Source organism: Episyrphus balteatus, chromosome 1 (genome assembly GCF_945859705.1).
Source record: "Episyrphus balteatus chromosome 1, idEpiBalt1.1, whole genome shotgun sequence".
NCBI classification, from domain to species: Eukaryota; Metazoa; Arthropoda; class Insecta; order Diptera; family Syrphidae; genus Episyrphus; species Episyrphus balteatus.
Window position 1 is genome coordinate 125,585,386 of NC_079134.1, and position 16,262 is coordinate 125,601,647.

The 16,262-nt window shown below is 28.5% G+C and overlaps 1 protein-coding gene across 4 annotated transcripts in view; it reads right to left on the reverse strand.

Moving 5' to 3' along the window:
• Positions 1-16,262, reverse strand: part of LOC129906818 (cAMP-dependent protein kinase type II regulatory subunit) — a 173,936-nt gene that overhangs the window by 13,952 nt on the left and 143,722 nt on the right. For all 4 annotated transcript variants that reach the window (XM_055982751.1, XM_055982750.1, XM_055982753.1 and 1 more), the window contains 2 exons: positions 7,988-8,088; positions 1,508-1,603 (listed from right to left, as the gene is read on the reverse strand). In XM_055982751.1, the coding sequence (XP_055838726.1) occupies positions 1,508-1,603; positions 7,988-8,088 (197 nt within the window). The remainder of the gene's footprint in view (positions 1-1,507; positions 1,604-7,987; positions 8,089-16,262) is intronic.

Consider the following 16,262-nt stretch of genomic DNA (forward strand, 5'->3'; position numbering starts at 1 on the left):
TGTGTACTAATTTAAAGGCGCTTTGTGTTTTTTTCGAAGTAAAATGTATGATTTACTGAGAAAATTTGATCGGCACTAAGATTTTACTTCACATAGTTTGGGAGTAAATAACAAAACAATTATATCACCTATAATAGAAAAAATAATATCACCATTATTTTGTAAAGAATATTACCTTTCAGTAATGTTTTGAAAAAAGAAAGAAAATTCTTAAAATAATAAAAATGAAAAGGAAAGAAATAGGTTTCATTATAATAAACTAAAACGTAAAATCTAGTCAACATTGACATTTTTATTGTCAAAGTGAAATTTTCACTATTCCACCTGAAATTAAAAAATGTCAAAATGATATGATAAAATATCAAAATTGATATTTTAATTGTTGGACGACTTTTGTCACTGAAAAATGTTAATTTGATAGCTGTTATTATCAATTTTTTTTTTCGGTGTAAAAAACACTAGATTACTTTAAAACTATCATCTTAGTTAATTTGTTACTTTTATCTTTTTTCACTGTTTGAATTGTAATATATCACTGAAATACATTATAAATGTACTCTTCTATAAAGAAAAATAAAAAATTGCATAAAAATTTAAAAAAAATTCTTTTCTCCCCCCTGTTTCACTCGAATTGGTTCCTTTCCTTTTTCCCACAGTGTCACTTAACTCAGATTACTTCAAAAATTGAAAAAAAAAAAAATTATAAAGTAAATTTTGAAACAAATATTTCATGCTGATTTTATGAAATAAAACAACTTTACACATTTTTAAAGTTGAATGTTCCAATTATTACTCTCCTTATTAATACTCACTCTTTACATCAACGGTACCTACTGGCTACATAATACTTATTGAAAAGTATGTTTTTCTCAAAAGCTGCTCCAATTTTCATTCAAAAATGTTTGGGTTTGTTACGGAAGAGGCAAAATAAATGAATTTAAAAAAAAAAAAGAATCAAGTTTTGTTTTTCCTAATATTCTGGACTATGATTCAATGATTTTTTTAAAATTTTAATAGTGTTTTCTTATTAATTATATTGCATTAAAAAAACACAGAAACTTTCTCTTTAAATTAAAAAAAATATTATATTTATCTTAATCTCAATATGAATTAGATGAAGTTATTACAACTTTCAAAAACACAAAAAGCTGGTCCTAACAAGTGTTATTTTTAAGAAATTAACCTCTTATCTCATTTGTTGAGCACAAATTATTTTTAAATTTTATTTCAATAATTTTAAATAGTTTAGTATTTAAAAAAGTACACCAAAAAAAAGTTTTAGTTTATATTCTACTATGGTCACACTATTATCGTGATGTGTGTCTAGCTGACTGGATACATAAAGGATTCAAAATGTTGTTTCGCACGTGAGTTCACACACAGCAAAAAAAAAATTACAAAAAAATAAAAAACCTTTTTTTTTCTGTTATACCTTCAGATTCTTTCTCTCTTTAAAACTTTTGTTTTGTTTTTTTTTTAGTTCTTCTTTTGTTTTATATCCGCTTACCTGGGCATATTGTACAAGAGCGCCAATTCACCAAAGCTTCCATTGCTATTATAGCTATGGATAAGTTTATCGTTGACGAAAACATTATACACCCCACTGTAAAAGAAAAAGCAAAAAAAAAAAATTGATTATTTATTGATTTTAATTATACTTTCCTTGTTTCACAGACCATAAACAAAATTCTTTGACAAAGGACTTAATAGCTTAGCGATAAATATATCCCCAATGGGAGAGAGTAAATAGGTAGATATTTCAACAACAAAATAATAAACACACACACACACAAAATAAAATGTAAAACAAACTGGAACAATGAAAGAGAGAGAAAGGACTCTTTTATTTAAAAGGATATAGTAAATGATAGTCAATTTATTTGGTTTTTATCAGCTCCATCTACCGGAAAGTTTACCTAATAATTGGGGTTATTTCTCACCTAACTTTTTAATTAGAAAGATTTATCGAGAGAATTTAAGATATAAAGTGCCAAATTTATGGGCCTATTCTAATGTAGAGTAGGTATATTATATTGGTCGGGTCAATTCATTATAATAAACTGGAAGAGATTACCTCTCAATAGGTACTGGATGAAATAAGATAAATTCTTTTTGATTCGACTCGTTGGTTTGTAATTATTTTTAATAACAGAGGTTGAATTTTGTTTGTGGCTTCTGTTTAAGCCTGGATTTGGGAGATAAATTTGATTAAATTTTGGTTAATAAATCATTGTTTTATATTTTATATTGGGAAAACTGAATATTGAAATAGTGTCTTTTTAAGCGATTGGTGTTCGAAAATTTTTCGAAACTGAGCTTTGTGGTGAAAACCCTCAAAATGGAATATCAGGCATAAAGAAGGCAATCTTCTCTTGCTCATATTTCAATGATTTCGTCCTTTATAAATAGCCATTAAAATCTGGAGGAGTCTCCTTGACCCAATCTCAAGATTCAAACTTGCCTGCCATAAAATAATATTCTTTAACAAAATCATTTATTCCAAATAAGAAATTTCATACAAAAACAAAACGGTTATGTTCCTTTGAAGATTCTTACTCAAGATTATTATTTGCGGGGGCCTAATCCAGCCTATTCATGATTATAAGTTCTTTTGCCAATTCGATTGTTTTGTTGTTCATTTATAAGTTTCTCTTTCTTTTCCTTTAATCCTGACCAATTTATATAGTATGTATTAAGGACTTATTTTACTTTGATGGCGATATGGTAAATATACTACATACAAAGGTGATGGTGTGGATTGGTTGTGTAATATAAATAAATCAGTAGAATTTCCTGAAACGTGACTAACTGATTTTTGGAAATAAAATGAAACCAGAGAATCAGAATCCCACAGATGTTTACAACTTAAGAGAGTAAATGTATGTTAAATGTGTACGTGCGAGTCTTTATTATAGAATTGAGTCACAAACAACCGCCGCAAAAGGAAAAGGGTCATATCACATAGTAAAGTTTATGGTATAAGAATATATATTGACGCTTGTTGAAGAACTTAATACAATATGTAGAATAAGACCTGAGAATAACGATCCCAATATATGTATGTATTAGAGAACCACTGAATAAAGGATGTTATATTTATGACATCAGAGTATGGCACTTGAGTAGATTTTAGTGTTAATTGAATTAGAATAACCTTTTTCTTTGTGTTCCATTTTAGTTTGTATTCAAGAAACCTTTTACGGAAGATGGTAGTTATTATATTGGAAAGGGATTGAATACTATGTAGAACAGTGGTTAATGTGTTCAACTGTTGCATTTCAATCACTTATTTTAATCTTTCAAAATATTTATTGAAACGGTAATTTGACATCATTGCAAAATTACAAGGTTTACGAACTTCATTTATAGAACAGTCAGAAGTGAAACTAAAAAAAATTATTGACATAAAATGAGCAATAAGTAAACTTAGCACTAATAGGGAGAACACCAAGTCCAAATTTTGACGGAGCCTTGAGGTAAAATTAATGAAAGCCCGTATTCGAAACAAAATTTTTCTTTACGACTTTACTCACAAGAAAAAAAATTACTGGATTAAAATTGTATTAAATGATATAAAATTGATTAAAAAATAAGTTCTGATAATTAAGGATGCAGTTAAATTGATAAAACACCAACAAAAATCACTATTTTTACTTGCGATATGGGTACTATATTTACTTGCGATCAAGTTATGCATTCGTACAAAAAAAAAAGTTGAGATAACATTTTTCCATGACATTACGATGGTAGAGAATGCCAAAAAAAGTGGGTCCCGGAAGTTCGTCTGTCTGTCAGTTTGTCTGTCTGTATAAGGAGCTACAGCCTAAACGGATGGACCGATTAATGTCAAACTTGGTATGTAGCGTTATTTGCCAACTCTCCAAAGGGGTTTTTGGAATTAACGGTACCTGCCACAGAACCGTTTTTTTTTTTTTCAAATCCGATTATCTCCGAAACCGCTTATTCGATTTCAACGAAACTTTTTGTGAGGAAGCATTTATATAATTTTAATATAAGCCAAAAATCAAATTTTGAAAAAAATGATGAAATTTTTTTTTTGAAAAATCAAATTTTCGAAAACGGGACATTAAATTTTTTTGAAATTTTGTGTTTAGATGTTTATCACTGATTTCTACAAAATGGCATACCAATTTTATTTTAAAACTTTTTTTCCAAAAAAATATTTATAAAAAAAAATTAGTTTTTTTAAAAAATGGCTCTAACGATTTTGAACATTTTTTTTTCTAAAAATGCATCTTAATATATCAATCAAAACTGCATACTTGTTTTGGGGGGCAATTTGATTTTAGATTTTATATTATTTTTTTAAAAAACGAATTTTATTTATACCCATATAGTAGGTAAGTCTTAAAAATTTAAGCAACTTGAACTCTAAGAGCAAGTTCGTGCGACCCAGTCGTGCATTTTATTTTTTAGAGCATTCCGCTAGCGCTAGGGTATTTCCGGGATAGTTAAGACATTTCCCAATTTTCGTTCACTTAAAGGTATAAGTATTAGGTATAATTCTGTGGACTTTTTTACGAAAATAAATTTTTGGACTGACTTATTTTTTTTTTTTCAATTCACTGCGTCTATGGATAACCAAAATCTATAAGTGTTTTCATTATCATTGGTTCATGTTTTGACTAGCCTTAGAATAAATATTTAGTTTATGGTTAGTTCTACATTTAGTACAGGTAAAATAGGCATTTATAAAAAAAAAATTGTTCCACTCATGAAACTTGGCAAAAAGTTTGCTTTTGGGATAAGAACCAAGTACAAAAAAAGTCTATAAAAAAAAGTTGGGTGGAAGGGTGTTTTTTCGCGGACAAGAGGGAGGGAATGAAGGTCAAAAATATACTGAAAAAAATTGTTTGTTGAATATCATCATATGACACATGTTTTCAAGGTATTTTTTGATGCTGAATCTAATGGCATAAAAATAAAGTCAATACGATTGCTCTAAGAAAAGTTATTTCCGCTTAAAAACCATGGTGCTTGTTTTTTGACCTCAAAAGGTAAAATATAACCGAAACCCATGTGAAAAACATGCTACACTGACAAAATTTGGGATGAAGGTTTAAGATAAAACAGGGACAAAGGATTCATAAAGTTTTTAAAAATATTTTGGTAGAAAGGGTGTTTTTTTGATAGGTTAAGTTGTGTGTGAGAAAGGTATCATAACAGCTAACTTATATTTTATTAATTTTAAAACTTGGTGAAATAGTTTTGGTTGGTATAAGGATTAAGAATCTATAAAAAGTAAAAAATTATTTTGAGTGAAAGGGTGTTTTTTTTTTCAAGAAATGATGAAATTCGGAATTAGTACCACAAAAACTGGGAAAAAATTGTTAAAAATGTTTCATTTATAAGAGAAAGCAAGAACTCAAAAAGTCTTATTACTAGAGTAATATTAGTGGTACCCTATTGAAATTTAGCGATTATGTTACTTTTAAGATAAGAAACAAGAATATAAAGTGTCTATAAAAATATCATGGTTATTAATTAGGGTGTTTTTTGAGTGAAAACAAAAATGATGGGTCACCCTAATGAAATTTGGTATAAACATTGATTTTGGGATAGAAATCAAGAATAAAGAGCTTTCATAAAAAAAAAAATTGGTGAAAGGGTGTTTTTTTCGAAGAGACAGTAAAATCTGCAATTGGTCCCAAAACACCCTTTCACCAAAATTTGTTTTATAAAAACTCTTTATCCTTGATTTCTATCCCAAAATCAATGTTTATACCAAATTTCATTAGGGTGACCCATCATTTTTGTTTTCACTCAAATTTTATTTCTTGATTTTATGTAATATTTTACCTGTACTAATTTAGCACGGATATTAGAGTGTCCTTTGGAATTTCAAAATGTTGAATTTTTAATTAAGCAAAGGGCCTCAAAAATTACTCAATCAGCCCTATGGTGCGTTTCACTTGAACAAAATTCCACCCGAAAAAATTTTATTTTACTATTCCCCTATTGTGAGTTCCGGGCGAAAAGTTGTTCACGCTCGGACATCTCTCGGCATTTTCAAATAATATGCGAGGTAGTCGACATTTTTCTCTCACTTAAATTTTGGTGCCGAAGAAGAAACTGGTTCAGCGGTAAAAGTAGATTCCCTTCGGGTGAAACTCACGATACCTTTTAAAAATCGGGGTGAACAAAAATATTCCGGGTGGAAAATATTCACGATAGGGCTGGATGTAAATACTGGTGCCGAGACTTAACTATACTTTTCGATTTATATTTAAACAAATTTTTCCAAATTTTAAAGCATAACCTCAAAAGTAGTCAAAAAACGTTATTTTGTATTTTCTAACGGTAATATTTCAAAAACGGTATGTGATCAATTATTTCTGACTCGGGTTCACCATATTGAAAACCTTTGAAAAAGTATAATTTTGTCTCGGCAACAAAAACATTGGTAGGCTTGTGTCATCAAAGTGGATAAAGTCACTTTTTGCATTGTTTCCAGAAAAACTAACTTAATAATTTTATAACGCTTTAGCAGTATTTCATTTTTGAAACAATTCATAGGAGTTATAGGTAAGTCTTTTAACTGCAATTTTGCTTTAAATTAAATTTTAATCGTTAAATAATAACTCTCTTTTTGCTATTTTTTTTATAAGTGACTTAGTTCACATTCATAATTAAGGGCACATAAATTACAAAATATAATCCCACAAATTTGAATTTTTCATTATGTTTACAGGTAGTCTTGAAGTTTTTGCTTAAGAAATTCGATAAAGATTCAAAAATTGATAGACAAATTTCACTTTTAAAACTTATACATATTTAGAAAAGAACAAATTATTTTAAATTTGTTAAATGAATACAAGCCAGTAAAAAACAACCGTCAATATTATCAAAAACGGTTTTATTTGAATTTTGTAATTGGTTAAACAATATTTTGAAAAATTTTAAGTATTCTCTTCGTACACTGCTTATAATTTTGAGGATATTGGCCAATTTTGAAAAAAATTCTGTCAATTTTAGCATTTTTTTGAATTTTTAAGCAAAATACTTCAAAAAAACACCATTACAAATAACATAGGTCTGGAGTTAATGTAAAAAAAACTTCTATCATCAAGCACTTGCAGATCCGATGTTATCCAACAAAGTCCGTTCAGCAGAATCTACAACCGAGCATTAAAAAAAAGGATTCTATGGCATTTATCCAGCAAGCATTCTGTTGAATGTCGCACTATAGTGCAATCCGGTAGAGATAATGGAAGTCATGGAGAATTGAAAGCAAGCAACAACGTCAAAATCACTGAAGTTCGTGGTAATTGATAATCACCAAATTTTTGATTTTTTACAGTTTCTGATAGGAGATAAATATACCTTTTCAACAATGTATAAAACATGTAACTCGGTTAAACCACCTAGAATTTATAAGCTGTCAAAGTTCAAAAATTCCATTTTTTTCGTCTTTTACCCAACTTCGACATCAAATTAAAGTATATGTATATTTTCACAACATGCTGTTTTAAAAATATATTCTAAAATAATATTTATTTCCAAATCAAACGAATATCAAATTAAAAGAAAACTAAATTTTACGATTTCAACCCAGACACAGAAATTCGAACTTTTAGGTATGGATCAAAAATGTTGTTTTGGCACGTAGTAGGATAACTTCGACGCCAGGATTTGATAACAGGTTTTTGTAGAGGAGTTCAATTCAAACATTTTTTTCTTTGGGAGGGGGGTCTATCTCCCCCCGTTTAAGTAGGAGGGGCAGTTTTCTAAAAGAAATTATCAAAATAAAAAAAAATTATTAAAAAACAACGGCAACACTTACAGTAATAAATGATAGAATTTCAGAAAGGCAAAATTGTACATTTAATTTTAATTTTTAAATTAATATATTATAACCAGCAGTTTTTGAAATAATCGATTTCAAGGTTAAAACTAGGCGACATTTTTTTTTTACAAAACTATCTTTTGTTTATACACCACAAAATAAATAAAAAAAAATACTTACGATTCAATTACATAAAAGTTATCGCCATCATTTCCTTGTCGAATAATGTATTCTTCAGGTAGAACTCTCTTCTCAAACATAGCGTCCAGCACTTGGTTCATCTAAAAAAAAAAATTAAGAAAAAATATAAAAATATCAATACGCCAACAAAAATACATCTCTCTAAGAATTTATAAACAATCTTGAAACATTTTATACAAGTAACCTTAAAAATGTCTTAACATCATAATTTATTTAATTTTTCACTGGATACATTTTTGTTTTGTTTTGTTTTATGTTCCTTTGCGCTCTTTTTTACTTTTGTAATTTCTTTCCTGTTCAAAACTCTTCAGTCGTAAATGTTGTGAGCAAAGTTTTATCCATTAAAATCCCATTTTTAACACTAGTATCTACTTCAGACCAAAAAAAAAAAAAAATAAAGAAAAACGAAACAGCTAAAAAAAAGTTCTTAATTGGGAATTAGGAGTAGAAACATTTTTGTTTAAGTTTTTTTTTTTTTTTTTGAAGGAGGCATAAAAAAGACCAAAAATTTATAACTTTTCTACTTAATGAATGGAGAGTGTTTTATCCCTTCAAAGCGGAAGAGGTTCGTCTTCTTTCTCTTTTTTTTATATTTATATCTTTTATCTTTAACTTAAGCTTGTTGTTTCTCATGAGGAAATTCCAAAGAATAAAAAAGATAAAGTATAAACTTCTGCAATTTGGATTTAAGAACAATTTTATACAAAATGAAAAGAAACACAAACTCTTCAAACAAATATCAATTAGAAATTATTGAGGAATTGTTTTTCATAAAAAATGAAAATAAAAAAATAAAGCGGAATTTTGATTGCTTCAACATTTTAAAAGAAAATAAAACAATTAAAAATAACTAGGGTAGAAATGCAATATCATCGTTTACAGTAGTGTGTTGGAAAATTATATGCCTGAGAATCAGGGCCGGGGTTTCTAATTATATTTTAAGGTTTTGGAAGTTGGATAGCCTGAATGGGATATTTTGAAAATTGAGATTTTAAACCATAATAGGCCAAATTTGAGAATTTAAACAAGAAACTTTCAAACAAATACTCTAAAATATCAAGGAACAATAGTTTACGGAGAAATTGTAGCCATTTTTTTCATTTTTTGCTATACGGATGAACTCGAGTGAAGTGCACCAGGCAGCAAAATAAGTTCTGCCTCCAAGGCTACTTCAGTAAGAAGGTAGGTTCAATGATTTGAATAAATTTAGTTAAAGACATATTTTCAAAGATGGGATATTTTGATTAATTGAGTTGACAGAAGGTAAAAATGCTCAAAATTTTTAAAAGAAGTGTAATTAAGAAATTTGAAAGCTTTCGGAGTAGATTTGACGTCCAACGAAAATGAAAGAAGAATAAATAAATAAAATATTGTAAGAAAAAAAGGACATGAAGAAATTAATTTTAAAATTTAGGGACTACAAAAATATAGGGTAAGCAGATAAAGAAAATTTAAGGGGTGATTTTTTAGAAAACAAACAATATAAATTATAAGAACTAATTAAAAAAAATTAATTTAACAATTAGCAAAATAGCAATTTTTGTTTAAGACTATTTTTAAGACAAATTAAAATCAAAAAGGTTATACATAAGAATAATTGAAGTCCATGCACATCAAATTAACAGCTTCGTTTAATCGGTTCGGTATATTTATTTATATTTTTATAAAAATACCTTCCAAGATATGTATTTGCAATCACACAGGGTACTTTATAAACAAGATAGAATTTAAATAATTCATACTTCATAGACTACCATCCATCTATCAATGCAATTTATTATTTAAAAAATAATAAACAAAATTATTCTAATTGAATTATAAAACAAATATGAATTGAGTATATCATGTTAACTATATTATTTTATATTCAAAGCCAAGTGTATGTGCAATTTTCTGATTACAATTCACTCTCTCTATGATAAAACTAATTTAATCAAATGACCGTGAATAAGACAATGTTGAGTTCATATTGCAGTCTTTTTGCTTTTATTTTTTTTTTTTTATTATTGCACAAACAACTATCTCCAGTTGCGAGAGTAAAATTTTAAATTTCCATACGCAAAACTTGTGTTCATGATGTACTTGAGTAGAATAATTTTTCTTATATAGGTACATAGGTATGCACAAATTGTGTACAACACCCGCTGTGTTTTTTTCTGACGTCACTACTTGTCCCTCAGAGAAATAATATTGAAAATTATTTTAACCAGGTTCATCGTTCAACGTTCATATACTTTACATTACAACACACACACACACAAACTCTGAGCTCTGGCTGCTGCTTCTCTCTAATTAATTTAATTTCCTCAATCTTCATCCAGATTTATTTATGCTCCCATGTTGGATGTTTTAATTGTAAACATCATTACATCTAACTTGGTTCAAAGGGGATAGATGGATGCTTTGCTCTCCTCTGATGCACAAAGGTAGAAGAGTTACAACATATAGTCTATAACAAAGTACGCACGTCTATCTTAATTGACTTTTCAAAACTTCAACAGCAACAACAACATAAATAACAATTACACCAACATAAACAACAACAACAAATATAAAACTATAGTGATGTGTTTGGTGTGTTGTATACGACCGGAAGAGCAAAGAATATAAACAGGAAAGAACCCTATTATTTTTCATCGAACTTATATCGGCTTAGGTTGATGGGTAAAGTTGAGGAGTTACAAAGTACTCATACGAGGACATGTAGTGTGCTTTTACCGGATATTAGTTTTAACAAATATGTTGAGGTTGAATAGCGGTGAACCTCTATATAGATATAGACACTGCGGGTTAATTGATTGATCTAAAGTTATTTTAAGAAACTTTTTCATAATTTAAAACCGCCTATATAGTTGCTTCTTACATAAAAGTTTCTAAAGTAAGGTAAAAATTTCATTTAAACATATTACTTTGAAACTTGTTTTCATTAGTGAGGATATGACTTTAATTTATTTTTATTGTGATATACACGAAAAAGTCGGAGTTAAAATAAAATGCACGACTGGGTCGCACGAACTTGCTCTTAGAGTTAAAGTTGCTTAAATTTTTAAGACTTTTTATATAGAAATTTGGAAAAAAAAAAATAAAATTCGTTAAAAAAAAAAACAAACTAAAATCTCCCTCCAAAACAAGTATGCAGTTTTGATTAATATACATATTAAGATGCATTTTTAGAAAAAAAATTTTCAAAATCGTTAGAGCCGTTTTAAAAAAAAAAATAATTTTTTATAAATAATTTTTTGGAAAAAAAGTTTTAAAATAAAATTGATATTTCATTTTGTAGAAGCCACTAATCAACATCTAAAAACAAAATTTCAAAAAAATTCAATGTCCCGTTTTCGAAAATTTGATTTTTCAAAAAAAAATTTTCAAATTTTTTTTTTTAAATCCAAAAATTATTTTTTTCAAATTTTTTTTTTAAATCCAAAAATTATTTTTTTCAAAATTAACTTTTGGCTTATATTTAAATTATATAAATGCTTCTTCACAAAAAGTTTCGTTGAAATCGAATAAGCAGTTTCGGAGATAATCGGATTTGAAAAAAATGGTTCCATGGCAGCTACCGTTAATAATGATTTTCAAAAAATAAATTTTCATTGAAAGATAGACCTAAGCTTAAAACTAACATTTGAATTTTTTAAACAAAATCGTTAGAGCCGTTTTTGAGATATTTCAATTTTACTAAAATCGGTATAGGTATGACAAGTACCGTTATTTTTGGTCCAAAAATATTAATTCCAAAAACCCCTCTGGAGAGTCGCCAAATAACGCTACATACCAAGTTTGACATTAATCGGTCCATCCGTTTAGGCTGTAGCTCCTTATACAGACAGACTGAAAGACAGACGGACTTCCGGACCCACTTTTTTGGCATTGTCTACCATCGTAATGTCATGGAAAAATGTTATCTCAACTTTTTTTTTGTACGAATGCATAACTTGATATATAGTACCTATATCGCAAGTAAAAATTAAAAAAGAGGAGAAGCCATGAGGAAAGTTATTTAATTTGGCGATAAAACATCATTTCCTTGCTGTGATTAAATCCTTGGCTAAGAAAGGACAAAACTCGCAGATAATTATTAAACAGGGATGTCATTTTCTTAGCTCTTACATTATAATCCCTTCAATACTATATCGCAATTAAAAACGATAACCCTTTATATAGATTTCATTGAAATGTTTAAAACTTAGGTTCAATTTTCTGTACGATCGTTGCTGATTGTTGATGATTAAATGCAGAAACAACGAAAAATGGTCGAATCAACCCTAATAAGAAAACATATAATAAATAAATTATAAAACTGAAGATGAATAATGCCTTTAACAAATACAAAAAAAAGAAGGAATTTCTTACTTTAAACGAGACAATCGAAGGCGCCCTCACTGTTATTTGTGTAAAGAATAAAGGCATATTCGATTTTTTAATTTTTTTTTTTGTCAATAAAAGCACTCCTATATTTTGTTTTTACTGAAAGGCACCCCTGTTTTAAGCCCTAGTTTTTTTTTTTAGGATGAACTCTTTGATACATTTATTTTTACTTGGACAAACGTGCTCCTATTTTAGCCCTATTTCTCTTTATAAAGTCTGTGGAATTTTATTTTTAATTTATTTTACTTAAACAAAGGCGTCATAATTTTAGCCCTACTTATTTTAAAATATAAAATCGCTCCGAATCTTTGTTCAAATGTGTTTTGTTTGTTTTGTTACTGAATTTAAATTATTCTTCAAAAATTGCATTTAATTTTACTTTAAATTGCTTTGAACGAATCTATTCCTATCTTTTTGAAAATAAAATGCTAGACTGGGTCGCACGTTCTTGCCCTTATAATAAAGAGTACATAAATATAAACTTGTCAATATAATTTTAACGATTTGGTTAGAAATCAGAGAAAAAAAAAATTAAAAAAATATGCACGAAAAATTAAAAAAAAATTTTTTCTTAATTATTTAAAATTTTTTGCATTTTTTTTTTTTGTTGGAAATTTGAATACAAAACTTTTATAGGTGATAAAACAATATCTGTGTGTATGGTGTGAATAAAATCGGTGCATCCTTGCATCCTTTAACAATATGTCAGTTTTAGCAAAAATGCCAACACGTTATATTTCCACTATCCGAATTTTTTGAGAAAAACTAAAAACATATTTTGATTAGAATGACTTAGACTAAGCATTATGTACACGAACTTTAATCGAAATCGTTAGAGTCGTTTTCGAAAAAAATTGCAATATCTCAAAAAATTTGTATGGGTACACTTTTTAAGTGAGACATTAAAAAACAAAACAAACAAAAAATACTTTGGAAATGGCGAAAAAATCATCTGTGCCAAATTTCAAGAAAATTCGTCTACCCGTTTAGGCTGCAGCTTAGTGTTCAGATGGACGCACCAATGCAAGCACAGACTGGACGGAAGTCATGTCGAAACAAACATTTTTGAACTTCTTTATAATCGTAATGTTAGTTTTGATTTAAACCTCGAAAATTTTTTTTGACACAAAACACTTAGGTACTTGCACTATTTTATAGAGCAAGTAAAAAATTTTTACCAACTTAATTTGATATAAAATTTAAATTCCTATAAAAAGTGTACTTGAACCATTTTAATAATTGGGTTTCGAGTTAAGACAAAAAAAAAAAACTGAAAACTGTTGCAGTTTTCTCAAATATACACCAGTGTATATTTTCTGGAAGACCATTTTTTGGCTGCAGTATACTTTTATGGCAAGTAATCATATTCAGCAATAAAAACTCTTAAACGAATTTGTTCTGTTCTAACAGCGGAGCTCAGGTGTCGAATCACGGCACAAGATTACGATCATTCGTTAACGTTTTGACTATTGGTGGACTTATTTGATCAGTAGGAAAGATAGGGACATACACTCGGTCACAAAAGTAAGTATACACCCCTAACTTTGTTTAACTAAGACCTCAAAAAAAATAATCTAACACATTTTCGAAAAAAATTTAAATGTGGTTTTATTTCATTAATCATTGCCTACATATTTACAAAAAAAAATTTTTCAAATAATCAATACTAAATGAAAAAGTGACAACAAATTAAGCACAGTACAAAATTTCGCATTACAAAAGTAAGTATACAGAGAAGAAAAAACTATGAAAATCGATGTTAAAAGTATAAATATCTAAATTTTTTTGGGAATTAATATATTTTAGGTCACCCCCTAGACTTGACGAGGTCAAACTCACTTGAAGGCATTGATTTTACTAGATTTTTTGCAAATTTTGGGCCGAATCTTTTCCACTCTTCCTAAAAGACTCGTTTCAGCTAATCCTTTGAATGCTTCCTTACTTTTCTCACCAAATGGTCCAACAGATGCTAAATAGTATCCAAATCGAGTGACTGGGGGACGTTTGGATCTAGTTTTGAAAGTTTTTGATCAAAAATTCACTCAAAAATACCGAGTTTTGCTTAGGGCCATTACCTTTATTGAAGATAATCAATCCATCTTAGCCTAATTATTCGACACTCTGGTGCAGGTTTGTCTATAAAATATCTAAAAAACAATACCCATCCATTGTTTCCTCAAGGAGACCAAATAACCCACACCAAAAGCTATAAGCAAAAACCCCCATACCATAAACGAATCACTGCCGTTTTTACCAGTACCTTCCTTTCTTCTCGGATCTACTTCTTTTATCGGTTTTCTAGAAATATTGCCACATCCATAACTCATATACACGTAAGACGAAGTGTACTGCTCAGATGGACCTGGTAAAATTTGGAGAAAGATACAAAAGTAACAAAATCCCATCAAAAAGCTGGTACTGGTAAAAACGGCAGTGATTCGTTTATGGTATGGGGGTTTTTGCTTATAGCTTTTGGTGTGGGTTATTTGGTCTCCTTGAGGAAACAATGGATGGGTATTGTTTTTTAGATATTTTATAGACAAACCTGCACCAGAGTGTCGAATAATTAGGCTAAGATGGATTGATTATCTTCACTGAACCAAATCCTTACGTAAATACAACGAAAAAATTCGTTGAGCCAACGAAAATTTAATTAATTTTCAGCCGATGAAAAATTTAATTGGCTCAACGAAATGGCTTTCATACGTTAACGAAGAACTTCACCAATTAACGAAAACTGTCGTATTTTAATGAAATTTTTCATAAAAATTTTTGAACGAGAATTAATGAATTTTTACATCACTTTACGAAATTTTTTCATCAATTAACGTAAACTTTCGTAAGCTAACGAATTTTTTCGTAAATTTTATGAATATTTTAATTGAATTACGAAAAAATATTCATTAGCTAACGAAACTTTTCGTTGCATTAATTATTTTTTTAGTAGATTATGCTTACTTTATTTTCGTAATCCTACGAATTTTTTCGTAAGCCTACGAAATTTTTCGTTCATTTTTCTTCCCTAAAATTTGGAATAAAAACCTGAAACTCAAAAAAAGTGGAGCGGATCGAAAATTGTGTACCATTAAAAACAAAAAAAATAGTTATTTTGAACTTGAACTTTTAATTTTAAAAAATGAAAGGAGTTATTAAATACATAATAAACATAATAAAACAAATTAAATTTAATACACAAAAACAAATAAAAAAAAAAATAAAACATATTCCTTCAGGGATTTGTTGTATCTCCTATGCCAATTAGCTATTTTTGGATGCTTTTAAGGTGTTCCAGCTGAAAAGTATCACACTTAGGATTCTTCGAGTGTATACTTTGTCTTAGACTTTTTTCAGTATTTGTCCTTTAATTTTAAATAAGTTCATATCCATAAGGTAGATAAGGATGACATCTTTGGAATCTGAAAGAAAAAAGAAATAGAAAAACAAAACAAAATGTTAGAATACTTCAAAAAACAAAAATATTTATTTTTTTTATATATAATAATCGAATGGTACTTACTTTCCAATATCTCATCGTTGATCCACTCGTCCAAGGTCCAAGTCTTAAATTTTTCGAAATAAATTCCGATTTATTCTCTCCATTTTTTCGGCATACATTTGAAAAATTTTTCAGCACACAATATTTGTTTTATTTATTACGCGTGTTAACTCTCCGCACTTTCGGGGTTGAATATTACTGTAACGAACTGTGACTTCGACTACCACAAATGCACACAACAAACGAAAATTAAGGGTACTCTGTATGCATTTTCTCGTTAGTCTACGTTTTTTTTGTAAGGAAACTTTTTATTTTTGTTAATTGATGTATTTTTTCGTAAAACAATGTAAAATTTCATTAGTCTATGAAGAATTTTCATAAGCCAAT